Source organism: Salvelinus fontinalis, chromosome 38 (genome assembly GCF_029448725.1).
Source record: "Salvelinus fontinalis isolate EN_2023a chromosome 38, ASM2944872v1, whole genome shotgun sequence".
Taxonomy (NCBI): Eukaryota; Metazoa; Chordata; class Actinopteri; order Salmoniformes; family Salmonidae; genus Salvelinus; species Salvelinus fontinalis.
Window position 1 is genome coordinate 5,349,053 of NC_074702.1, and position 26,499 is coordinate 5,375,551.

Sequence of the window (26,499 nt, forward strand, 5' to 3'; positions counted from 1 at the left end):
GTACTGTATAGATGGTACTGTATAGATGGTACAACACTGGTACTGTATAGATGGTACTGTATAGATGGTACTGTATAGATGGTACTGTATAGATGGTACTGTATAGATGGTACAACACTGGTACTGTATAGATGGTACTGTATAGATGGTACAACACTGGTACTGTATAGATGGTACTGTATAGATGGTACTGTATAGATGGTACAACACTGGTACTGTATAGATGGTACTGTATAGATGGTACTGTATAGATGGTACTGTATAGATGGAACTGTACTGGCACTGTATAGATGGAACTGTACTGGCACTGTATAGATGGAACTGTATAGATGGTACAACACTGGTACTGTATAGATGGTACTGTAGAGATGGTACTGTATAGATGGTACAACACTGGTACTGTATAGATGGTACTGGTACTGTATAGATGGTACTGTATAGATGGTACAACACTGGTTCTGTATAGATGGTACTGTATAGATGGTACTGTATAGATGGTACTGTATAGATGGTACTGTATAGATGGTACTGTATAGATGGTACAACACTGGTACTGTATAGATGGTACTGTATAGATGGTACTGTATAGATGGAACTGTATAGATGGTACTGTATAGATGGTACTGTATAGATGGAACTGTATAGATGGTACTGTATAGATGGTACAACACTGGTACTGTATAGAAGGTACTGGTACTGTATAGATGGAACTGTATAGATGGAACTGTATAGATGGTACTGTATAGATGGTACTGTATAGATGGTACTGTATAGATGGTACTGTATAGATGGTACTGTATAGATGGTACTGTATAGATGGTACTGTATAGATGGAACTGTATAGATGGAACTGTATAGATGGTACTGTATAGATGGTACTGTACTGGTACTGTATAAATGGTACTGTATAGATGGAACTGTATAGGTGGAACTGTATAGGTGGAACTGTATAGATGGTACTATATAGGTGGTACTGTATAGGTGGAACTGTATAGATGGTACTGTATAGGTGGAACTGTATAGATGGTACTATATAGGTGGTACTGTATAGGTGGTACTGTACTGGTACTGTATAGATGGAACTGTATAGATGATACTGTATAGATGGAACTGTATAGATGGTACTATATAGATGGAACTGTATAGATGGTACTATATAGATGGAACTGTATAGATGGAACTGTATAGATGGAACTGTATAGGTGGAACTGTATAGGTGGAACTGTATAGGTGGAACTGTATAGGTGGAACTGTATAGGTGGAACTGTATAGGTGGTACTGTATAGATGGTACTGTATAGATGGTACTGTATAGATGGTACTGTATAGATGGTACTGTACTGGTACTGTATAAATGGAACTGTATAGATGGTACTATATAGATGGTACAACACTGGTACTGTATAGATGGAACTGTATAGATGGTACAACACTGGTACTGTATAGATGGTACTGTATAGATGGTACTGGTACTGGTACTATATAGATGGAACTGTATAGATGGTACTGGTACTGGTGCTATATAGATGGAACTGTATAGATGGTACAACACTGGTACTGTATAGATGGTACTGTATAGATGGTACTGTATAGATGGTACTGTACTGGTACTGTATAGATGGTACTGTATAGATGGTACTGTACTGGTACTGTATAGATGGTACTGTATAGATGGTACTGTATAGATGGTACTGTATAGATGGTACTGTACTGGTACTATATAGATGGAACTGTATAGATGGTACTGTACTGGTACTATATAGATGGAACTGTATAGATGGTACAACACTGGTACTGTAGAGATGGTACTGTAGAGATGGTACTGTACTGGTACTGTATAGATGGTACTGTATAGATGGTACTGTACTTGTACTGTATAGATGGTACTGTATAGATGGTACTGTATAATGGGTATTCTGCCTGGCGTGTTCTTATTGAAAACTCATTACTTAAAGTGATTAACTAGCCGGATGACATGTGACTGGGTGGACAGTTTCTGGACGAGGACAGCGCCCCACCACACCGTGGGGGGGATGAAAAGATGGTGAACTTGAATAAGTTCCAGTGCTTTCCATCATTAACCCAGGGTCATATTCATTAGGGAACACTGTAGCAAAACCATTTTTGCAATGGAAAATGAAAATGAGCATTTCTTGTTGGAAAAGTTCTAGTAGTCCCTCCCTGTTTTAGTCCGTTGTCTTCTATTTGTTGCCAATGAATACAATCCAGGTCCCAGCCAGAGAGCCCCCCATAGCTGCCAATACTCCTTCACCCCCCCCCCCCCCCCCCCCCTTTATCCTCAATACTGGCTGCCATGGCGATGAAAAGCTGAGCAGCTTCTCTGCTTTTTGTGTGGTGGTGAAAAGGACTAGTCTTTCTCTCCTCTCTCTCTCTCTCCCCCCCCCCCCCCCTCCCCCCTCTGTCTCCCGTTCCCAACACGCTGGGGGCTTGAAATAGTAATTACCCAGTCTTTGAGATTAGCTTGACGAGGGGTGGGGGGAGAGAGTGGGGTGAGACTGTGGAGGGGTGGGTGAGTAGATAGGAGGGGAGAGCAAAGGTAGAGAGAGAGAGTCCTCAGGAGTTGCTACTGTTTAGCTGCTTTCTCTCCAGAGGGCCTCTAGACAGGCTCAGGGCCAAATAAGACTCTCTCTACACTGAGAGACACACACACACACACAGGCTCAGGGCCAAATGACAGCGTGTTGAGACAGTCTGGTTCCAGTCTCTTCATTATGCTGTACTGTGGATGATGAGAAGCGCAGGGTCAAACTGTGAGTGGGTGGGTCCGAATTGTTGACATGGTTTACTGTTCTAGTTTGTATTGCATAGCTAGGTTATTTATTCTACTTCCTCATTTGATAGGTAGAGAGAGGGAGGAGTTAGTTGGGGTGGCAGGTAGCCTAGTGGTTAGAGCATTGGGCCAGTAACCAAAAGGTTGCTAGATCGAATACCCAAGCTGCCAAGGTCAAAATCTGTCGTTCTGCCCCTGAACAAGGAAGTTAACCCACTGTTCCTAGGCCGTCATTGAAAATAAGAATTTGTTCTTAACGGACTTCCCTAGTAAAATTACAAAAAAATGTAATCATTTGTGGCTGTGTGATTGAAATGCGGCAGGGCTCGACGCTGACATTTTTTCCAAGTAGCACTGGTGCCTCGGTTGAGAAAGGTAGTCACACACCAAGACATTTAGGAGCACAATGAACATGATTTGATCTAATAAAGCTAGAATCCTTCAAGTGCTCCTAAATTAATATTCAAGGTCGCACAGTAACATATTTAATTGCATATGTGAGTAAAATGGTGGCTGGGGGGGAGCTCTGTAGAGCCCTGTGTGTGGAGGGGGGGGAGCTCTGTAGAGCCCTGTGTGGGGGGGACGATGACTCTGTAGAGCCCTGTGTGGGAGGGGGGAGCTCTGTAGAGCCCTGTGTGGGAGGGGGGGAGCTCTGTAGAGACCTGTGTGTGTGTGGGGGGGGGGGGGGGCTTTGTGATAGTATCTGTGATAACTCTCTCTCTCTATGTTTCTCCATAGCTGACAGAGTTGAACACATTCTTCCTGAAGCACATATTTGTGTTCCCGGCGTGCCACGCCCTCAGCTGGTGTCGGATCCTCTTCATCGGCATCATCACAGCTCCCACCGTGAGGTAGGACCTCACCCCTCGTCTGGGCTGATCCCCCCCCCCCCTCTCCTCTGCCCCCCCTTCTCTCCCAATTTGCACCCCTTCTGCACCAGTCTTTAGAAAAGTCATCAGTCATAGCGTCAGTGTTTGTCAAACATCAGAGTTCTTCTTCCATCTCAACATGTCTAGAGTTAATGGCTATGAGAGGACCGCTCTCTGTCTGTGGTAAACTGGGTCACATGTCTGTCTTTCCATCCTGTATTTGTCCTGACCGGTTGTGGTGTTTTCTCCCCGTGTTTTTCAGGCAGTACTATGCCTACCTCACAGACACACAGTGTAAGCGTGTTGGGACACAGTGCTGGGTGTTTGGGTGAGTGTTATTTCATTAGCTACTACCATGACAACAGTAGATGACGTCTGAGGAGATAAAGCTGTATACTCTGCTGTCTGTGTTCTCCACCATTAAACTACAATACACATTTCCGTCTGCAGTAGCCAGCCGTCAGGTCGATGATTTACCTTCAGTCAACAACTGAACATGGCTCTTTGTCGGTGTGGTTCTACCGCTGGGCTGTGTGTTTGTATGTAAACTGTAGCCGTGTGAGGGTGAAGACATGGGGGATGGAGGCTAATGTCAACGCACCTTCAACAGCCTGGAGGACTGAGAAACTCTAGCTGGTTAGGGCTGTACACACACAGTCACACACACATACACAGACAGTCTGGCAGTGAAGCACTCCAAAACAATGGCCTCCATTATCCCCCAGCTAAACCCTGAGTATTAAAGTCATTACTTGGACACATGATGTAGGAGTGTGTAGGGTAGAATACTCTATAATACTGCAATCACTAAGTTAGTAGATGTGTGTATTCTGACTGTTATTTATGTTTAGATATACATACACTTCTCTAAATCAAACTTTATTTGTCACGTGTGCTGAATACAACAGGTGTAGACCTTACTGTGAAATGCTTACTTACAAGCCCTTAACCAACAATGGCATTTAAAAAAAATGGAGTTAAGAAAATATTTACTAAATAAAGTAAAGTAACACAATACAATAACGAGGCTATACACAGGGAGTACTGGGTCAATGTACAGGTTTAATTTCCCCCCCATTAAATCCCATTAAAATGCTGTCTATCATGTTTCCATTGTGCGTGTGGCATGTGTACTGTTGTCAGTATTTTTATTTAGGTTGGATCTTAATATCTTACTTATTCCCTCCAGCTCCCACTAGAGTAAAGGCTGTTGGCAATGTTAACATCTGACCATGTAGATGGACTGGTTTCATGTTTCCATGGGCATCAGCTTACCTCTCGCTCTGCCTCTCTCACCCCTCACCCTCCTCTCCCTCACTCTGTCATGTCACCACCCAGCCGGGTGACAGGTGTCATAGGGTGCGTCCCAACAGGTACCCTATTCCCTTTATAGTGCACTACTTTAGACCAGGTTATCCACCATGGAGGGAATAGGGAACTATTTGGGACACAGATATAGCTGGCTGATTTCCCAGCAGCCTTAGCTGTAGTGTGTGACGTGTGTTTGTTGACATCACAGGGCCATAGCGTTCCTGGAGGCCTTGGCGTGTATAAAGTTTGGAATGGAGCTGTTCTCCAAGACCCAGGTCCTCTATGTGCTGGTGTGGCTGGTGTGCGTGGTAAGAATGGTCTCCACACAGCTGTCATGTCCAAGTAGTTTTACTATGTACATCAACATACCAGTCTCCACACAGCTGTCATGTCCAAGTAGTTTTACTATGTACATCAACATACCAGTCTCCACACAGCTGTCATGTCCAAGTAGTTTTACTATGTACATCAACATACCAGTCTCCACACAGCTGTCATGTCCAAGTAGTTTTACTATGTACATCAACATACCAGTCTCCACACAGCTGTCATGTCCAAGTAGTTTTACTATGTACATAAACATACCAGTCTCCACACAGCTGTCATGTCCAAGTAGTTTTACTATGTACATCAACATACCAGTCTCCATACAGCTGTCATGTCCAAGTAGTTTTACTATGTACATCAACATACCAGTCTCCACACAGCTGTCATGTCCAAGTAGTTTTACTATGTACATAAACATACCAGTCTCCACACAGCTGTCATGTCCAAGTAGTTTTACTATGTACATCAACATACCAGTCTCCACACAGCTGTCATGTCCATGTAGTTTTACTATGTACATAAACAAACCAGTCTCCACACAGCTGTCATGTCCAACTGGTTTGTTTATGTACATAGTAAAGCTAGTCTCCAAACAGTTGTTCAGGTCTCTAAAAGTACATATCACTATGTTAGCAGACCAGTCCGTTTCTTGTCATATTTAATGTACCGTAAATAGCTTCGTCATCCTTAAGAGCACGTGACTGTTGGACCAACCTACCAGGGCTGTAGTTGTCCTAGTATTAGATGTTGACAGGATAACCTACCAGGGCTGTAGTTGCCCTAGTATTAGATGTTGACAGGATAACCTACCAGGGCTGTAGTTGCCCTAGTATTAGATGGTGACAGGTTAACCTACCAGGGCTGTAGTTGCCCTAGTATTAGATGGTGACAGGTTAACCTACCAGGGCTGTAGTTGCCCTAGTATTAGATGGTGACAGGTTAACCTACCAGGGCTGTAGTTGCCCTAGTATTAGATGGTGACAGGATAACCTACCAGGGCTGTAGTTGCCCTAGTATTAGATGGTGACAGGTTAACCTACCAGGGCTGTAGTTGTCCTAGTATTAGATGGTGACAGGATAACCTACCAGGCTGTAGTTGTCCTATTCATAGATCTATCTATGTATATGTACATTTTTCTATTTTATGTTTTGACTATTGTTTCAACCAATTTCCCTCCAGGATGATAAAGCTGAAACTTGACCTTGAACTGACTGTGGCCTTAACTCTGTCTCCTCTCCTCCCAGGCCTTAATCACATTCCTGTGTCTGTATGGGATGGTGTGGTATGCAGAGATCTATGGCCCCAAAGAGAAGGTATGCTGACATACCAGGCTAGATATGAACTACACTTCATTGACTACAGGATGGTCCTTCTGCAACCATTCTCCATATACATGTACCTTTATTCATCGCTTAGAACACATGTCTCTGGAACTGTGACTATCCCAGGCCATTTAGAACACATGTCACTGGAACTGTGACTATCCCAGGCCGTTTAGAACACATCTCCCTGGAACTGTGACTATCCCAGGCCATTTAGAACACATGTCCCTGGAACTGTGACTATCCCAGGTCATTTAGACAACATGTCCCTGGAACTGTGACTATCCCAGGCCATTTAGAACACATGTCCCTGGAACTGTGACTATCCCAGGTCATTTAGACAACATGTCCCTGGAACTGTGACTATCCCAGGTCATTTAGACAACATGTCCCTGGAACTGTGACTATCCCAGGTCATTTAGAACACATGTCCCTGGAACTGTGACTATCCCAGGTCATTTAGAACACATCTCGCTGGAACTGTGACTATCCCAGGTCATTTAGAACACATCTCCCTGGAACTGTGACTATCCCAGGCCATTTAGACAACATGTCCCTGGAACTGTGACTGTCCCAGGCCATTTAGAACACATGTCCCTGGAACTGTGACTGTCCCAGGCCATTTAGAACACATGTCCCTGGAACTGTGACTATCCCAGGTCATTTAGAACACATGTCCCTGGAACTGTGACTATCCCAGGTCATTTAGAACACATGTCCCTGGAACTGTGACTATCCCAGGTCATTTAGAACACATGTCCCTGGAACTGTGACTATCCCAGGCCATTTAGAACACATGTCCCTGGAACTGTGACTATCCCAGGTCATTTAGACAACATGTCCCTGGAACTGTGACTATCCCAGGTCATTTAGACAACATGTCCCTGGAACTGTGACTATCCCAGGCCATTTAGAACACATGTCTCTGGAACTGTGACTATCCCAGGTCATCTAGAACACATGTCCCTGGAACTGTGACTATCCCAGGTCATTTAGAACACATATCCCTGGAACTGTGACTATCCCAGGTCATTTAGAACACATCTCCCTGGAACTGTGACTATCCCAGGCCATTTAGAACACATGTCCCTGGAACTGTGACTATCCCAGGCCATTTAGAACACATATCCCTGGAACTGTGACTATCCCAGGCCATTTAGAACACATCTCCCTGGAACTGTGACTATCCCAGGTCATTTAGAACACATGTCCCTTGAACTGTGACTATCCCAGGCCATTTAGAACACATATCCCTGGAACTGTGACTATCCCAGGCCATTTAGAACACATCTCCCTGGAACTGTGACTATCCCAGGCCATTTAGAACACAGGTCTCTGGAACTGTGACTATCCCAGGCCATTTAGAACACATCTCTCTGGAACTGTGACTATCCCAGGCCATTTAGAACACATATCCCTGGAACTGTGACTATCCCAGGCCATTTAGAACACATCTCCCTGGAACTGTGACTATCCCAGGTCATTTAGAACATATGTCCCTGGAACTGTGACTATCCCAGGCCATTTAGACAACATGTCCCTGGAACTGTGACTATCCCAGGTCATTTAGAACACATGTCCCTGGAACTGTGACTATCCCAGGTCATTTAGAACACATGTCCCTGGAACTGTGACTATCCCATGTCATTTAGAACACATGTCTCTGGAACTGTGACTATCCCAGGCCATTTAGAACACATGTCCCTGGAACTGTGACTGTCCCAGGCCATTTAGAACACATGTCCCTGGAACTGTGACTATCCCAGGTCATTTAGAACGCATGTCCCTGGAACTGTGACTATCCCAGGTCATTTAGAACACATGTCCCTGGAACTGTGACTATCCCAGGTCATTTAGACAACATGTCCCTGGAACTGTGACTATCCCAGGTCATTTAGAACACATGTCCCTGGAACTGTGACTATCCCAGGTCATTTAGAACACATGTCCCTGGAACTGTGACTATCCCAGGTCATTTAGACAACATGTCCCTGGAACTGTGACTATCCCAGGTCATTTAGAACACATGTCCCTGGAACTGTGACTATCCCAGGTCATTTAGAACACATGTCCCTGGAACTGTGACTATCCCAGGTCATTTAGACAACATGTCCCTGGAACTAAGACATGCTAACCAAGACACGCTAACCTCTCACCGTTACAATAACAGGGGAGGTTAGCATTTTATATCATACCCCAAAGACACGCTAACCTCTCACCATTACAATAACAGGGGAGGTTAGCATTTTATATCATACCCCAAAGACACGCTAACCTCTCACCATTACAATAACAGGGGAGGTTAGCATTTTATATCATACCCCAAGACACGCTAACCTCTCACCATTACAATAACAGGGGAGGTTAGGATTTTATATCATACACCAAGACACGCTAACCTCTCACCATTACAATAACAGGGGAGGTTAGCATTTTATATCATACCCCAAAGACACGCTAACCTCTCACCATTACCATAACAGGGGAGGTTAGCATTTTATATCATACCCCAAAGACACGCTAACCTCTCACCATTACAATAACAGGGGAGGTTAGCATTTTATATCATACCCCCAAGACACGCTAACCTCTCACCATTACAATAACAGGGGAGGTTAGCATTTTATATCATACCCCCAAGACACGCTAACCTCTCACCATTACAATAACAGGGGAGGTTAGCATTTTATATCATACCCCAAGACACGCTAACCTCTCACCATTTTACAATAGCAAGGGAGGTTAGCATTTTATATCATACCCCAAAGACACGCTAACCTCTCACCATTACCATAACAGGGGAGGTTAGCATTTTATATCATACCCCAAAGACACGCTAACCTCTCACCATTACAATAACAGGGGAGGTTAGCATTTTATATCATACCCCCAAGACACGCTAACCTCTCACCATTACAATAACAGGGGAGGTTAGCATTTTATATCATACCCCCAAGACACGCTAACCTCTCACCATTACAATAACAGGGGAGGTTAGCATTTTATATCATACCCCAAGACACGCTAACCTCTCACCATTTTACAATAGCAAGGGAGGTTAGCATTTTATATCATACCCCCAAGACACGCTAACCTCTCACCATTACAATAACAGGGGAGGTTAGCATTTTATATCATACCCCCAAGACACGCTAACCTCTCACCATTACAATAACAGGGGAGGTTAGCATTTAATTTTTGGTGGGGGGGGGGTTGATATTTGTGCGTCTAATTTAGTTTGCTTAATTGAGCGACTAAGGTCACTGCAAAAACGTCTAAATTAATGACAGATTTCTTGAGTAATCTTAGATTAATTCTGACTATTTTGAAGCATCTGGCTACGGCATCTCAAGATGGACAAACGGTAGTATTGCTGTTTTTCAAGCGAAGGTCTTTTTAAGGGAGTATGCGAGCACACTCGTTCAGTTTGCCTAGCCAAGTTTGCTGCGGCTTAAAGTCCCAGGGCCAGAGAGAGGGTTTGAGAGAGTTCTCTGAGAAGTCCTCATAGCCAACTGGAAAGCTTTTCTACAGAAACCAGGATTTGTGTAGAATGTTGTTTCACCCTCGTTTTAACCGCGCTGTGAATGGCAGTCTCCACACCTGTTGTTTTTACAGTTCCAACATAAACTAGCTGACTCACTGTGTAGTTTAGTCTTCAGGGAATATGACCTTGTGGTTCATCTATAGAGAATATGACAGGATGTCACAGCTTTTCATCTGTAGATTATTAACCTTGGATTCACTCCAATGACTTTGGCCATGTCCCAAATGGCACCCTACTCCCTATATAACCTAGTGCACTACTTTCACCAGGACTCTAGTGCACTATACAGTATAGGGGGGAGGATGCCATTTGGGACTCTTGCCTATGGCTGGATCAGCTGGCTGTTGGCTGTGTAGCGTTCTCTCAGCCATATGTCAGTGACATGTCTGTTCTGACCCCTCCTGTGTTTTACAGAGCTACTCTGAATGTGAGGACAGCAACTACAATGAGGACTTTGTGTCAGAACAAGGGAAAGGTAACTATGGTGTCTCTATTCATCCTCTCGGTTTAAACACATGCAGGTGATTATTAATGGGTTTCATATGTAATATGCCATTTTTTTGTTATTTATGTCTCCCATTGTTGGGTAACTTGAGTTTCATCCAATCTGAGACTGGGAGTGTTGAGTGTAAATATAGTTAGGTAGTAGTCTGACCTCAAGTGGTTGACTGGGGGGGTTTACTGTAAATACAGTTAGGTAATAGTCTGACCTCAAGTGGTTGACTGAGAGGGTTTACTGTAAATATAGTTAGGTAGTAGTCTGACCTAGTGGTTGACTGGGAGGGTTTACTGTAAATATAGTTAGGTAGTAGTCTGACCTAGTGGTTGACTGGGAGGGTTTATTGTAAATATAGTTAGGTAGTAGTCTGACCTAGTGGTTGACTGGGAGGGTTTACTGTAAATATAGTTAGGTAGTAGTCTGACCTCTAGTGGTTGACTGGGAGGGTTTACTGTAAATATAGTTAGGTAGTAGTCTGACCTCTAGTGGTTGACTGGGAGGGTTTACTGTAAATATAGTTAGGTAGTAGTCTGACCTAGTGGTTGACTGGGAGGGTTTACTGTAAATATAGTTAGGTAGTAGTCTGACCTAGTGGTTGACTGGGAGGGTTTACTGTAAATATAGTTAGGTAGTAGTCTGACCTAGTGGTTGACTGGGAGGGTTTACTGTAAATATAGTTAGGTAGTAGTCTGACCTCTAGTGGTTGACTGGGAGGGTTTACTGTAAATATAGTTAGGTAGTAGTCTGACCTCTAGTGGTTGACTGGGAGGGTTTACTGTAAATATAGTTAGGTAGTAGTCTGACCTCTAGTGGTTGACTGGGAGGGTTTACTGTAAATATAGTTAGGTAGTAGTCTGACCTCTAGTGGTCGACTGGGAGGGTTTACTGTAAATATAGTTAGGTAGTAGTCTGACCTCTAGTGGTTGACTGGGAGGGTTTACTGTAAATATAGTTAGGTAGTAGTCTGACCTCTAGTGGTTGACTGGGAGGGTTTACTGTAAATATAGTTAGGTAGTAGTCTGACCTCTAGTGGTTGACTGGGAGGGTTTACTGTAAATATAGTTAGGTAGTAGTCTGACCTCTAGTGGTTGACTGGAAGGGTTTACTGTAAATATAGTTAGGTAGTAGTCTGACCTCTAGTGGTTGACTGGGAGGGTTTACTGTAAATATAGTTAGGTAGTAGTCTGACCTCTAGTGGTTGACTGGGAGGGTTTACTGTAAATATAGTTAGGTAGTAGTCTGACCTCTAGTGGTTGACTGGAAGGGTTTACTGTAAATATAGTTAGGTAGTAGTCTGACCTCTAGTGGTTGATTGGGAGGGTTTACTGTAAATATAGTTAGGTAGTAGTCTGACCTCTAGTGGTTGACTGGAAGGGTTTACTGTAAATATAGTTAGGTAGTAGTCTGACCTCTAGTGGTTTGATTGGGGAACTTGCCTCTTATCCAATGGAAACACACCTCTACTTTGAACTATGTTCAACCATCAAAATGTGTCGTCCATTAGAGATGTCTTTGCGAATTGTTCAACACAGACACAATATGAACATTAAAACGATGAGAATCTTTCCCTCACTCACTCTGTTCTTTGGCTGTGCCTATTTGTTGTGTATGACTTTATGATGGTGCACTGTCTGTATATTTAGACATCTTGGTTGTGTCGCAAATGGCATCCTCTACAGTGCACACTACCCATAGGGCTCTGGTCAAAATTAGTGCACTGTATAGGCAATAAGGTGCCATTTAGGATGCAGTCAATATCTTTTTACTGTTTTATATTGTGTGACGTCACATTTGATGTGTTTTCTAGATATGTACCAATATGTTCTAATAAACCTGAACCTAATCCTAAACTTAAACCTAATTCTCAACTTAAACCTTGCAGGAGAACTGCATTCTGAGGTTGAGGCTCCTCCCACCAGGCAGCGTGGGCGGAGCTCAGGGAAGAACAAATCCACCAATGGGCTGGGGAAGAAGTAATGCTAGCCCTGCCACTCAGGGTGGAGTCCCGCCCTCTTCTCCTGTCAGAACCCCGGACCACAGAGGAAGAGGTGCATGTTGGAAGAGAAAGAAAGGATAGACAACACTTTCCCTGTGCATTCTAACGTATGGAGAAGCACCCATCCATAAGAGGGGAGAGTGGGCCCAGGTTAGGGGCATGGTCAGTGGACAGGATAGACAGACACCATGTCCATGCAGGGTTGTAGAGGAAGGAGAGAGGGGGGGTGTGGCCTATAGATCAGAGAACCACACAGATACCTACTGGTGGTTCACATGAGCTCCTACCTACCCTACTGCTGATCAGTTTGTGTGTGTCTGCGTAAGCATGTGTGTGTGTGTGTGTGTGGTGGCAATATTGCTTATCCTCAGTCGGAACAGAAGAATGCATGTTCCATTGTACAGGAGTTGGTAAACTACTGTGATTGGAGAACTACGTTTATCCTATACCATATATCTTTCATGTGCTTCAGCCCATAGAATTAGAATACTAGAATGGATATGAACCTTCTTATGGTGGTCTACAGGCTGTCAGCCATTTTGGTCAGGGAGGTGGTCAACCATGGATAAGATATTGTGTAAAATAATGAAATGGAAGAATTTGTCTGCAGTGTATGTTTGTTAGCTAGCTAACCGGACAGCTTTTAGAGGAATGATTCAATTAATTTGTCAAATTAACATTCAATATGCCAACATTCCATTCAAACAATCCATACACTGGCTGGTTGGACTTAGGCTAGTTGTAAATGCAACAAGTTGGCTATTGATATTGTATCATAGTGACACTCACAGTTTTCCAAGAAAACAACAACAGCTTTGACATTTATGGTCTGTTTACATATATTATAGAGGCTATATCAAAATGTGTATAAAACCTGTATAAACTGTATTCATAATTAGGACTATTTTAGATTGATGATTACATTCAACATTTCTGATATCACATGCCTTTTATTTTCCTGTAGAAGTCAAATGAGGATTCTGCCTCGACTGCCATTCATTCCAGTTAGACTGGTTTGGATTTCTCCCTGAACAATACGGCTTCCATTATTCACCCTGTTCTGGAAATGTGAGGGTTTTTGACATAGCCCCCCCCCCCCCCTTCCTCCATCAAACTACTGTATGTAAATGGAACCCTATTCTCTATATAGTGCACTAAGATTGACCAGACCCCAGTCCAATGTACTGCACCAAGAAGACAATAAGGTGCCATTTCGGAAGCAGACGTTATATAGCTGTGTAATATCAGAAGTTGGACTCTCATGTTGACTACTGTAGGGCTGCTGTTGTTCACCATCGGGCCAACTCTTCATCATCAGTTTCATATTTGTAAGTGTTCACCATTTTTGGTTTGTTTTTATGACTTGAACAAAGAGAGGAATGTGAACAGAGGCTGTATGTATCAAACATCTGAGTAGGAGTGCTGATCTAGGATCAGGTCCCCCCCGTCAATGTAATCGTACTCAGTATGCTCTAAAATACTCAAACTGATCCTAGATCAGCACTCTACTGTCGGAGTAGAGATGCTTGGTACATATGGCACCAGGATTTTAATGCAAAGCTGCTTTGGCTTGGAAGGACGGGCGTTTCTGATTTTTGTGTTTGACCTCCTGGGTCAAAGAATTGTCTTTGCGCTCCACCAGCTCCATATAAGCTGTTGACTTCCGTTGTTTTGGAGACGCCGTACATTTACTGTAATGTTTTGTTTTGCGTGTTTTGTGAAATCATCGTCATGACCTTTGTGTGATTTATTATGTGTCATCCCAAATGGCACCATATTCCCTGTATAGTGCACTACCTTTGACCAGAGTCCTATGGGCCCTGGTCAAAAAGTAGTGCACTATAAAGGGATTTTGATGCCATTTAGGATGCAACCTTCCTCTCCCTTCACATCCGGGCTGCTGTCTTTTTACAGGAAATGACGAGGCCAGTCGTTCATAGTTGGAGCTTGGTCTGTCTGTGCAGGCAGGTAGCTTTGTTTTACTACGATGTGGACGCTCTCGTTCTCACCTTCATGGCATTTTGCATGGCTAAGTGTGGAAATGGATCCGAGTGTCTCGGGAGGGACTGGGGGATGCTACAGATGTACTACAGTAGTAGTGAAAACAAATGGTCTTTGCGTCAGTGTCACACCACATCAGTAAGCCAGTATTCACAATGTCTTTTTTCAGTGTTGCTGTAAACATTTGTAATTCAACGCCCTTGTGCCTGTATTTATGTAGTTTTGTTATTTTTTACACTTCACACTTTTTATGCAGTTTGTATTCAGCCTACTACATTTCATTTTTTATTTTTACTGCTCTAATTACGTTGGTAACCAGTTTTATAATAGCAGTAAGGCACCTCTGGGGTTTGTGGTATATGGCCAATATACCACGGCTACGGGCTGTGTCCTAGCACTTCGGGTTGAGTCGTGCATAAGAACAGCCCTTAGCCGTGGTATATTGGCCATATACCACACCCCCTCGTGACTTTTTGCTCAAGTAAAGGTTTGTCAGTCACTGGGCCTGGTTAATACTCTTAGAATGCATCCATCATAGCTCCCTTAGAGTCGACACTGTTCTGACATAACTGTCTTTAAGCTACTCTTTTGCATACAAAATTGCATATAATTACTGAGAAATGTGGTTTGATGAATGGAGTTTAGTGATGGCACTCTGAGCTATTATCACCCATCCAGTTGTCAGATAAGTGAATATTTCAAGGGAGGGTAGAAGGGTGCATTTTAGAAGTATTCATCCATAGCCATCATCTCAACACACATATTTCTCTCATGTCAATATCAGACACTGACACTCATCCACAGGTAGCATGGACCAGACTCCCTGGCTCTATAGAATATGGCATGTTGTTTCTGGAATGAAGATGCCATTTTGCCAAAACAATCCCTCTCGAAAAGGAGACTTGTGTTTGTTTTTTCACTCTGAATTAATAAAACTTTATTAAAAATGTTTTGTATTTCCTCTTCAATTGTCTTGTAGACTATATGTCTCATTAGAAATACCTTGTGCTGTGTTAATGAGTTTAAAACCTATAGCCTTTGTACAAAGGCCTTTGTTATGTGTTCTTATCCATTCTCAAGACATATCCGTTCTCTGTAACTCCCCTTGTGATTCAAGGGTTCAGAGTTGAAAAGGTTGATAGGGCTGAATTATTATAATATGCACATAATGTATAGTGGAATACTTCCTGGTTCCAGCTCACATGGTGGTTCCAAAATATTGAGCTATTTACACAATAATTATACAACACATGTGGGGCCCTTACTCTGGGTTCCTCCAAATACCAAAGCTGTATTTTTGTTATCCAGGGTACAGTATCTGCATACAGGCCTAATCACTACGTATAAAGCACTATAGTTAATAGCTTGTCCAACTCCAGGTATTTATTTTAACTTGCTTGCCACTGTCCAGTTAGGCCCTTGTGTGGACAAAGCCCTAGTCTTGTGGAGATGAAGTAGCTTGGCCAGCACTCAAGTGAGATTTGTTTTTGTGTTGCTGAGATTAGTCCAGTAGAAGTGTAATTACCTGGATTGACCTCTGGAAGGGGGTCTGCTCTCCAGCAGGAGAGGGAAGTGCGCCTGCTCTGGAGCTGTCCTTCCTCACCACTCAACCAACCTGTCCCAAACGGAACCCGTGTCCCTATACAGTGCACCACTTTTGACCAGGAACCATTGGGTGCCGGTCAGAGGTAGTGCACTATATAGGGAGTAGGGTGCCGTTTGAGAAGAAGCCAGAGGGATCAGATTTCACTCGGTTCGGCACACCAGGGAACAGACAGAAATAGCTGCCGTGTTCTGACCTATAAAGAGATAGATTTCAACAAACTGTTAATGGATGCTGCTGCCAAGTCAGGAAGAAGTTGAAGCGATGACTGACGATAGACTAGAAATGACAGGATGATGGTTTTGAAGTCACACAGAGTAATGTGGAGTACCTAGCAGAGGGCCCCTAAATCACTGAGTACTTGTGTCTATTCTGACAAACAGAAGTCCTTTCAGAAGCTACCCATTACCATCCAGACTAGTGTTGATTGTTTTACTGCATGACTCAGAGATTCCAGAAGTCACTGAATTGTTCCTCAGACCTGTGTGACATCTCTTTCCACTAGAGGGCAGTAGAGGGCCTCAGAGTGAGCCTGCCCACTGTGTCAAAGTCACATGACAGCCTGGGCCTACAGGAGGCCAGTGCTCTCAGACTTTCAAAATGTCACCGGTGTTGTGTTTTCCTCTCTCTGTCTCTTTCCTCCTCTCTCTTTCCCTCTCTGACTTTCAACATATTTCCTCCGTTTTTTCTCAAAAATACTTTCCAGCCATAGCAGACTGCAGCAGAGCTGACACTGTGACTGCCGTTGGGTAAAGAGACTGCAGCAGAACTGACACTGTGACTGCCGTTGGGTAAAGAGACTGCAGCAGAGCTGACACTGACTGCCGTTGGATAAAGAGACTGAAGCAGAGCTGACACTGACTGCCGTTGGATAAAGAGACTGCAGCAGAGCTGACACTGTGACTGCCGTTGGATAAAGAGACTGCAGCAGAACTGACACTGTGACTGCCGTTGGGTAAAGAGACTGCAGCAGAACTGACACTGTGACTGCCGTTGGGTAAAGAGACGTAAGCAGAGCTGACACTGTGACTGCCGTTGGGTAAAGAGACTGCAGCAGAGCTGACACTGACTGCCGTTGGGTAAAGAGACTGCAGCAGAGCTGACACTGTGACTGCCGTTGGGTAAAGAGTCTGCAGCAGAGCTGACACTGTGACTGCCGTTGGGTAAAGTAAAAGAGAGGATATCTACACTATTATGGCTGATGTTCCTGTTCCTCCTTCCTCACTGAGAACAGAGGGGATCCTCCTGAGAGAGATCCACGTCAACCTGCTGGAGTGTAAAGTCTGCTTCGAGAAGTATAACCCACGGCAGAAGGAACGCCGGCCTCAGAACCTGTCCTGCGGCCATGTGCTCTGTCTGGAATGTGTCCGGGCGCTCTCCCACCCCGTCCTCAAGAAGCTTGAGTGCCCTTTCTGCCGGCAGCTGTGTGACGTTGACAGCACCTCCCACTGCCAGGCGCTGACAGACCTCCAGGATCTTCTGCTCTCCCGCTCCCCCAGGTCACCTGTCCCTCATCGGGTCAGAGGAGGCAGCGGCTGGGTCGGAGGTCTGGGCTCTGGAGCTCTGCGGCTTCGCTCAGCCTTCGGTGGCTGGGGGTCCCTGATCAACCCCACAGGGGTGGCCGTGTTCGGGTCCTCTGGGACCATGGTGGTGGTGCACGATGGAGAAAGGAGGGTGGTGGTATTCGGGCCTCAGGGCAGGCGGCTGCACGGGTTTGGGCGGAGGGGTCGCGGCCACGGGGAGGTGTGTCACCCGGTGGATGTGGCGGTGACTCCCAGTGGGTATGTGGTTGTGACGGATGCCGGTGACGGTGCAGTGAAAGTGTTCACCACCAGGGGGAGTTATGTTCTGGCGGTGTGGGATTCCTTCCAGATGCCCTGGGGGGTGGACGTGGACAGCTGTGGACATATCCTGGTCACTGACATCCAGGCAGGCACGCTCTCCCAGGTTGTGGTGGACTTTGCCCGTGGCGTGACTCTGATGAACCGAGCGGTCATAACCGACCTCCAGCGGCCCAAGGCAGTGGCCTGCTGTCGGGTGACCGGGAACATAGCCCTGGTGGAGACACTGGGGCTCACCACCACACAACCTCCAAATGGCCCCCGGCCTACCAGACTGACAATATTCAACAAAGACTTTAACATGCTCTCTCAGATAGACAGCTTTACTCTGAGCCTGGGGGCCTCAGTGTGGCCCTATATGTCTGCCGTGGCCTTTGACAGGGACGGGGATGTGATCGTGATAGACTCCCAGCGTGGGTTGATTTGGAGTTTGGGAAAGCTCCAGAACGGCGCGGTCCTAACCCCCCTGGTCAGTGAAGACTTGGTTCGCCCGGTGGGGCTGGTCGCCACAGCACAGAACACGCTGATTGTTTTAGACAGTGGAGACCATGCAGTGAAGATGTATTCAGTTCAACCGGATGCTATTCTAGTCCGAAAATGATGTAGGAAGAGTTAGCTGTCTGGCTGACTTGTATTGTGAAAAAATACATAAACAAAATGCATAATGACTGGTGATTCCACTGTTGTGATGTAACACAATAAAATCCAGATTAAAATTATATAAATGTTTTAAGAGGATTGTTTTGAGTGTGAATAGCACGTTTTTCTTTTTGAACGCTGTTGGAAAGAATGAAATGAAGAGCATTAATACGGTGGGGTGTTTGTGCTCTCCTCCCATTTTCAAGTGACCTTAATACTTTGTAATAACATGGTAATGACATGTGGATAATACCATGGTAATGACAGGTCGATAATGACATGGTAATGACAGGTGGATAATAACATGGTAATGACAGGCGGATAATAACATGGTAATGACAGGTGGATAATAACATGGTAATGACAGGCGGATAATAACATGGTAATGACAGGTGGATAATGACATGGTCATGACAGGTGGATAATAACATGGTCATGACAGGTGGATAATAACATGGTCATGACAGGTGGATAATAACATGGTCATGACAGGTGGATAATAACATGGTAATGACAGGTGGATAATGACATGGTCATGACAGGTGGATAATAACATGGCAATGACAGGTGGATAATAACATGGTCATGACAGGTGGATAATAACATGGTCATGACAGGTGGATAATAACATGGTCATGACAGGTGGATAATAACATGGTCATGACAGGTGGATAATAACATGGTAATGACAGGTGGATAATAACATGGTAATGACAGGTGGATAATAACATGGTAATGACAGGTGGATAATGACATGGTCATGACAGGTGGATAATAACATGGCAATGACAGGTGGATAATGACATGGTCATGACAGGTGGATAATTACTTCTGAGATTTGCAAATTAACTAGGCCTACTAATTGTAAAACTGTACCGTGATTACACTGACTGCACCTATGTCATGACATATTTTAGGAACATTTAAGGAACATTGCTCATCTCTGGTTATGTTTTAACTGACAGCTTGGTGCTAATTAGACAATACATCTCATTGTATTCATCTTTATTTATCCAGGAAGTACCATTGAGGTCAGAATATCTATTTTACAAGGGAGACCTGTTGCCATAAGGTTAATTTATTTCATTTATTTTTTAATTAAGTCTATTTGTTTGAACACTTTTGGAAGTCATTTGCACATTTTCTGTTTCATAGGGTGTATTCCCTACGATCCAAACTGATCCAAACGGAACGAAACCTGAATTTGTCCAATTGAAACTCTCGTTTTCATTGTAAAACTTTTTCCGTTTGGAGTGAACGGTTTCCTTTGCAAAATGTGTTGGACTAATGATTATACTCCTGGTGTATCAGTTAATAAGTAGGCTAGGCTATCCGGTCCAGTCCCAGACAATAAAAAGGCCGCAAACAGAAAGCAAATTTGATGGGCATCAGTAAAAGTTTAGTCACTTCAGGCCAATGATGAGGAGGGCTACTTTCTCCTCCTCTTCTTCTTCCTCTTACACATTTTACACAGTCTGCTTTTCACATTTCACAATATTTTGGAACCCCATAAGCGCGTGCACTGATACTGTTTCCGACTTTTCCCGATCACCCATGCTGGGTTTCTCAATATTGGCCAGTTCGGTTCGTGTTATGAGAAATCCTTTTTTTGTTGCATAGCCTTAAGGCACCGCATGATCTCCAGCAGCCAGAGAGACAATCGTGCGAACTGCTCCCACTTGAAGATGGCGGTTGTGATGCTGTCTGGGACTGGAGCACAGTGCTGGATCAGCATAGGACGCTAACTTGATGGATATAAAGACAATGTTCAGTTTTTCTTTTCTCAGTCTTCTGGACTGGACTCTTTTGGGATTGTGTAATTAGGGTTTACGCACACTTTCAACACCGGCTGAAACTGGCCTGAAAGTGGAGTGGTCTTTTCGGGGACGGGGAGAGCCAGACGGCTAGCCATAGCTTGCGCATAGCTTGCTAGCTAACACATTGATGGTAGTCCAGGGTGGGAGGAAAGGGGATGAAAATGTCGGATACCAAGGTAAAAGTTGCAGTCAGAGTCCGACCAATGAACCGGAGAGGTAAGTTAACGTAACTGAAAAATAACCAGAACTCAGCAAACGTTACAGTTGTATTTAATACGTGCTATCTCGTTTTTGTTTTTAGTTTCCTTCTTTAGCCTTTATCCCAAATATATTTTTTGCTGCAGATAGAAAGTTAGCAACCAAGTCTTCTAGCCAAATGACAGGCTGCTTATATGTGGCTAGTGTAGCTAGCTACCTCTAATCTTAAACAAGGGCAAATAAATCCAACTTGCCAAGTGTCAGTCAGATGTTGTTTAAGTAGATACATGATTAGGCTAACTAGCTAGCTACTTTGATTAGAAATGTATGGAAACTTTCTCAACAAGACAGACACCTTTGCTCTGAACTCTGCAGAAACCGAACTGCATACGAAATGTGTGGTGGATATGGAGGATAACCAAACGGTTCTGCATCCACCGCCTTCAAACAATAAAGGAGAAAACAGCAGGTAAAAACACATTTACAGTTATTCAACATTCTGATCTGTCTTTATTATATATTGTTTGTGCCTGTGGCCCATTTGAAGAACGTCTTCTTTTATTTTGGTGGTGACATTACTATTTAGGGTGCGTCTCAAGCTCTGTCCCTCGAGCACCAACTTTTCCCAGCTAACTTGATGGATATAAAGACAATGTTGAGTTTTTATTTTCTCAGTCTTCTGGACTGGACTCTTCTGGGATTGTGTTATTAGGACATAAGCACACTTTCAACACCGGCTGAAACTGGACTGAAAGTGGACTTTTGTTGAGTTTTCCTGTGAAGTTTTTCAAGCTTTAAAACAGTGAAAACGAAGTTCGTCGTCCCTGTGTAATTTAAAATAAAATATGTGTTTTCTCCCCGGGATGAAAGTGACTGAGTGGCTTAATAATGCACGATCACTTGTTCTTTCACCTCGCTCCGCGGCAGGGTTAGCACTATAAGGGATCCATGGGACGTCCCTATTCTAACCCAGGGTAAACTCGGTCCTCGGGACTCCAAGGTGTGCACGTTTAGTTTTTTTTGCCCTACCACTACACAAGCTGTTTCAAATAATTACCTAATCAAGTGTTGATCATTTTAATTTGTTGTGTAGTGTTAGGGCTAATACCAAAACGTGCACCCCTTGGGGTCCCAAGGACCGAGTTTGGGAAACACTGCCTAACCCAATCCTTACACTAACCCTAAACATACCCCTTACCTAACCCTTACCTTAACCCTAAACATACCCTTACCTAACTCTTACCTTAACCGTTTCACATTTCAACTTCAATGTGGTGACCTCAGAGTTGGGACGTCTCAAGCACCCCGTTTAGACTTGTTCTCGATACTGTCTCTTTAAGAAATATTTCTGCAGCGTTGCCCCGCTATAACGCCCTAATAACATCCGATAGACCCGAAGCCTGCTGTTGTAGCCACACTGTAGCCGATTTAAGTATTTATATTCTGTTGTGTTCTCCTAAAAATCAAGCAAATGAACTAAGATCATTCTATGTTAGATTGTCCAGATGTTTTAAATGTCCTGTGGAAGCCCCCGCTTGTTTCTTTGAGAATGACCGGGACCTGATCAAAACCTTTTCCTCAACAAAGTAATCAACAGCGAACCAACTGCTGGAACTGTGACAAAATTCCAACGCAACAGACTGTATAAATAGATGCAGCAACTAGAGGCCATCAGTGGCTGAATTACAGCCCTACCTGTTTACTGTACTTGCGCTTTTCCTCATCATCATTTTTTACGATTGTTATGTAAATCATCTATTGAATAATTGTTTACAGGACTTGGAAACATAAATTAGCCTAATTAAGCCAATTTGAATATAATAATATATCATATTGTGTCCAAGAAAACAGAGTTTGTGGTCTCAGTCAGAACCCAAAGCATAATAACTACTCATTCTAGAGCTAAACAATTCCATACCAGCTGACCACCCGTGACATGACTCTGTCTCTTCACCATTACTTTTCATGTGAGTTTCACATTTGGTGTTAAAGGGGCTGTGGCTTAGGGATGGACAACTAGTTTAACATGCCATAGTAATTATCCTCCACTTGCTATTGGCTGAGAGGGAGGAAGCATCTTGAATGTTATGATTTGTAAATATTCAAGTTGACAGCTAACCTTGATTCTTTTTTTGAAGGAGTGGTAGTCCTACGCTTTTCGTATTTTTGATGTGTATTGAACAGGAGAGAGAGAGAGAGGTAGAGAGGAAAGGACGGCAGAGAGAGTGTTAAAGCAGTGTGTTGGATACAAACCCGTAGTCACAGCTCTACATGGGAACCAGAGGCTGTGGCTAACACCGCTCGACCACCCCAAGCCACTAACCTGGATTATTTCCCCAAAGTGTAATCTCAGTAGGCCAGCCTACTGCATACATAGTGTCTATTGGAGGCATACTACGACAGCGTGGTTAAAACAGTGATCATCTGACAGTACATGGAGTGAGAAGAACCATGACTAAAGGAAATCCCTCACACCTTATCAACACACTGGCCTATTGTACAGTAGCTAGTAGCAGCAGTAGCACAGAGAGTATCATACTTCTACTCAGTAAGACTACTGCCTCATACCCAGAGTCACATGCTGCTCACAGACAGAAGCTTCATTCCCTAGTTATATGAGGTCAGACAAATACAGAAGAACACAGGCCCTATAGTCAAAACTAGTACACTATAGCACCGTGCTGCACCAGCCAGGTAAACTAGTACGCTATAGCACCGTGCTGCACCAGCCAGGTAAACTAGTACACTATAGCACTGTGCTGCACCAGCCAGGTAAACTAGTACACTATAGCACCGTGCTGCACCAGCCAGGTAAACTAGTACACTATAGCACCGAGCGGGACCAGCCAGGTAAACTAGTACACTATAGCACCGAGCTGGACCAGCCAGGTAAACTAGTACACTATAGCACCGTGCTGCACCAGCCAGGTAAACTAGTACGCTATAGCACCGTGCTGCACCAGCCAGGTAAACTAGTACACTATAGTACCGAGCTGCACCAGCCAGGTAAACTAGTACACTATAGCACCGAGCTGCACCAGCCAGGTAAACTAGTACACTATAGCACCGTGCTGCACCAGCCAGGTAAACTAGTACACTATAGCACCGTGCTGCACCAGCCAGGTAAACTAGTACACTATAGCACCGTGCTGCACCAGCCAGGTAAACTAGTACACTATAGCACCGAGCTGCACCAGCCAGGTAAACTAGTACACTATAGCACCGTGCTGCACCAGCCAGGTAAACTAGTACACTATAGCACCGAGCTGCACCAGCCAGGTAAACTAGTACACTATAGCACCGTGCTGCACCAGCCAGGTAAACTAGTACACTATAGCACCGAGCTGCACCAGCCAGGTAAACTAGTACACTATAGCACCGAGCTGCACCAGCCAGGTAAACTAGTACACTATAGCACCGTGCTGCACCAGCCAGGTAAACTAGTACACTATAGCACCGAGCTGCACCAGCCAGGTAAACTAGTACACTATAGCACCGTGCTGCACCAGCCAGGTAAACTAGTACACTATCGCACCGTGCTGCACCAGCCCGGTAAACTAGTACACTATAGCATCGAGCTGCACCAGCCAGGTAAACTAGTAAACAGACAGGTAAGCATCCTCTCGTGTTTCACATGCTGGGAGTGAGTGTACAACCCAGGCTGCACCCCAAATTGCACCCTATTCCCTATATGGTGCATTACTTTTCACCAAAAATAGTGCACTATATATGGAACAGGTTTCCATTTGGGATGCTCCTTGGGTCTCTCTGTCTCTCTATGAAGCTTACTCAACAGTCGGTCAGGAAACAGGAGAACGAGGGGAAGTGGATCAGCAGAAAGTAAGAACCTCTGTTTTTAAAGGCCCGGTGTGGCCGGTGTCTGAGGTGCCAAAGACGAGAGCTTGAGCCAATCAGCCCTCGATCCACCTTTGTGTGTATTTTTAGTAGATGCACTTCCACGTTCCACCCACAAAGTGACTTTCTAAAGGGAAACCATATAATATGGCCTAGACAGACATAAACAGCCATCCGTCTAACCACACATCAGACTGGAGTGAAATATGCATCTGACGCTCACGATTTTGTCCCTATGTTTTGTTGCTTAGTAATGGTGAGGGATATAATCAACCAACCTATCTCACTACATTGTTCCATGAAAGCTATATCATACTGTATCTAACCTATCTATCATACTGTATCTAACCTATCTATCATACTGTATCTATCCTATCTATCATACTGTATCTAACCTATCTATCATACTGTATATATCCTATCTATCATACTGTATCTAACCTATCATACTGTATCTAACCTATCTATCATACTGTATCTATCCTATCTATCATACTGTATCTAACCTATCTATCATACTGTATCTAACCTATCTATCATACTGTATCTAACCTATCATACTGTATCTAACCTATCTATCATACTGTATCTATCATACTGTATCTATCATACTGTATCTAACCTATCATACTGTATCTAACCTATCTATCATACTGTATATATCCTATCTATCATACTGTATCTAACCTATCATACTGTATCTAACCTATCTATCATACTGTATCTAACCTATCTATCATACTGTTTCTAACCTATCTATCATACTGTATCTAACCTATCTATCATTCTGTATCTAACCTATCATACTGTATCTAACCTATCTATCATACTGTATCTATCATACTGTATCTATCCTATCTATCATACTGTATCTAACCTATCTATCATACTGTATCTATCCTATCTATCATACTGTATCTAACCTATCTATCATACTGTATCTAACCTATCATACTGCATCTAACCTATCATACTGTATCTAACCTATCTATCATACTGTATCTAACCTATCTATCATACTGTATCTAACCTATCATACTGTATCTAACCTATCATACTGTATCTAACCTATCTATCATACTGTATCTATCCTATCTATCATACTGTATCTAACCTATCATACAGTATCTAACCTATCATACTGTATCTAACCTATCTATCATACTGTATCTAACCTATCTATCATACTGTATCTATCCTATCTATCATACTGTATCTAACCTATCTATCATACTGTATCTAACCTATCTATCATACTGTATCTAACCTATCTATCATACTGTATCTAATCTATCTATCATACTGTATCTAACCTATCTATGATACTGTATCTAACCTATCTATCATACTGTTTCTAACCTATATATCATACTGTATCTAACCTATCTATCATACTGTATCTAACCTATCTATCATACTGTTTCTAACCTATCTATCATACTGTATCTAACCTATCTATCATACTGTATCTAACCTATCTATCATACTGTATCTAACCTATCTATCATACTGTATCTAACCTATCTATCATACTGTATCTAACCTATCTATGATACTGTATCTAACCTATCTATCATACTGTTTCTAACCTATCTATCATACTGTATCTAACCTATCTATCATACTGTATCTAACCTATCTATCATACTGTATCTAACCTATCTATCATACTGTATCTAACCTATCTATCATACTGTATCTAACCTATCATACTGTATCTAACCTATCTATCATACTGTATCTAACCTATCTATCATACTGTATCTAACCTATCTAACATACTGTATCTAACCTATCATACTGTTTCTAACCTATCTATCATACTGTATCTAACCTATCTATCATACTGTATCTAACCTATCTATCATACTGTATCTAACCTATCA

General features: G+C 43.4%; 3 protein-coding genes across 7 annotated transcripts in view; all 3 read left to right on the plus strand.

Annotated features, from left to right (window-relative positions):
• Positions 1-15,609, plus strand: part of ptdss1a (phosphatidylserine synthase 1a) — a 28,256-nt gene extending 12,647 nt beyond the window's left edge. For both annotated transcript variants that reach the window (XM_055904921.1, XM_055904922.1), the window contains 6 exons: positions 3,529-3,641; positions 3,922-3,987; positions 5,179-5,278; positions 6,543-6,611; positions 10,579-10,639; positions 12,546-15,609. In XM_055904921.1, the coding sequence (XP_055760896.1) occupies positions 3,529-3,641; positions 3,922-3,987; positions 5,179-5,278; positions 6,543-6,611; positions 10,579-10,639; positions 12,546-12,640 (504 nt within the window). In that variant the 3' untranslated portion in view covers positions 12,641-15,609. The remainder of the gene's footprint in view (positions 1-3,528; positions 3,642-3,921; positions 3,988-5,178; positions 5,279-6,542; positions 6,612-10,578; positions 10,640-12,545) is intronic.
• A 1,231-nt stretch (positions 15,610-16,840) lies between these two features.
• On the plus strand, positions 16,841-18,808 carry LOC129837405 (E3 ubiquitin-protein ligase NHLRC1-like). Its single transcript, XM_055903545.1, has one exon. The coding sequence runs from the start codon at positions 17,458-17,460 to the stop codon at positions 18,703-18,705; it is 1,248 nt and encodes a 415-aa protein (XP_055759520.1). The 5' UTR covers positions 16,841-17,457; the 3' UTR covers positions 18,706-18,808.
• A 1,389-nt stretch (positions 18,809-20,197) lies between these two features.
• Positions 20,198-26,499, plus strand: part of LOC129837804 (kinesin-like protein KIF13A) — a 201,680-nt gene continuing 195,378 nt past the window's right edge. For all 4 annotated transcript variants that reach the window (XM_055904246.1, XM_055904250.1, XM_055904249.1 and 1 more), the window contains exons 1-2: positions 20,198-20,776; positions 21,134-21,227. In XM_055904246.1, the coding sequence (XP_055760221.1) occupies positions 20,716-20,776; positions 21,134-21,227 (155 nt within the window). In that variant the 5' untranslated portion in view covers positions 20,198-20,715. The remainder of the gene's footprint in view (positions 20,777-21,133; positions 21,228-26,499) is intronic.

Coding starts and splice junctions, on each gene's coding strand:
- LOC129837405 (XM_055903545.1), top strand. CDS start 17,458: ATGGCTGATGTTCCTGTTCCTCCTTCCTCACTGAGAACAGAGGGGATC.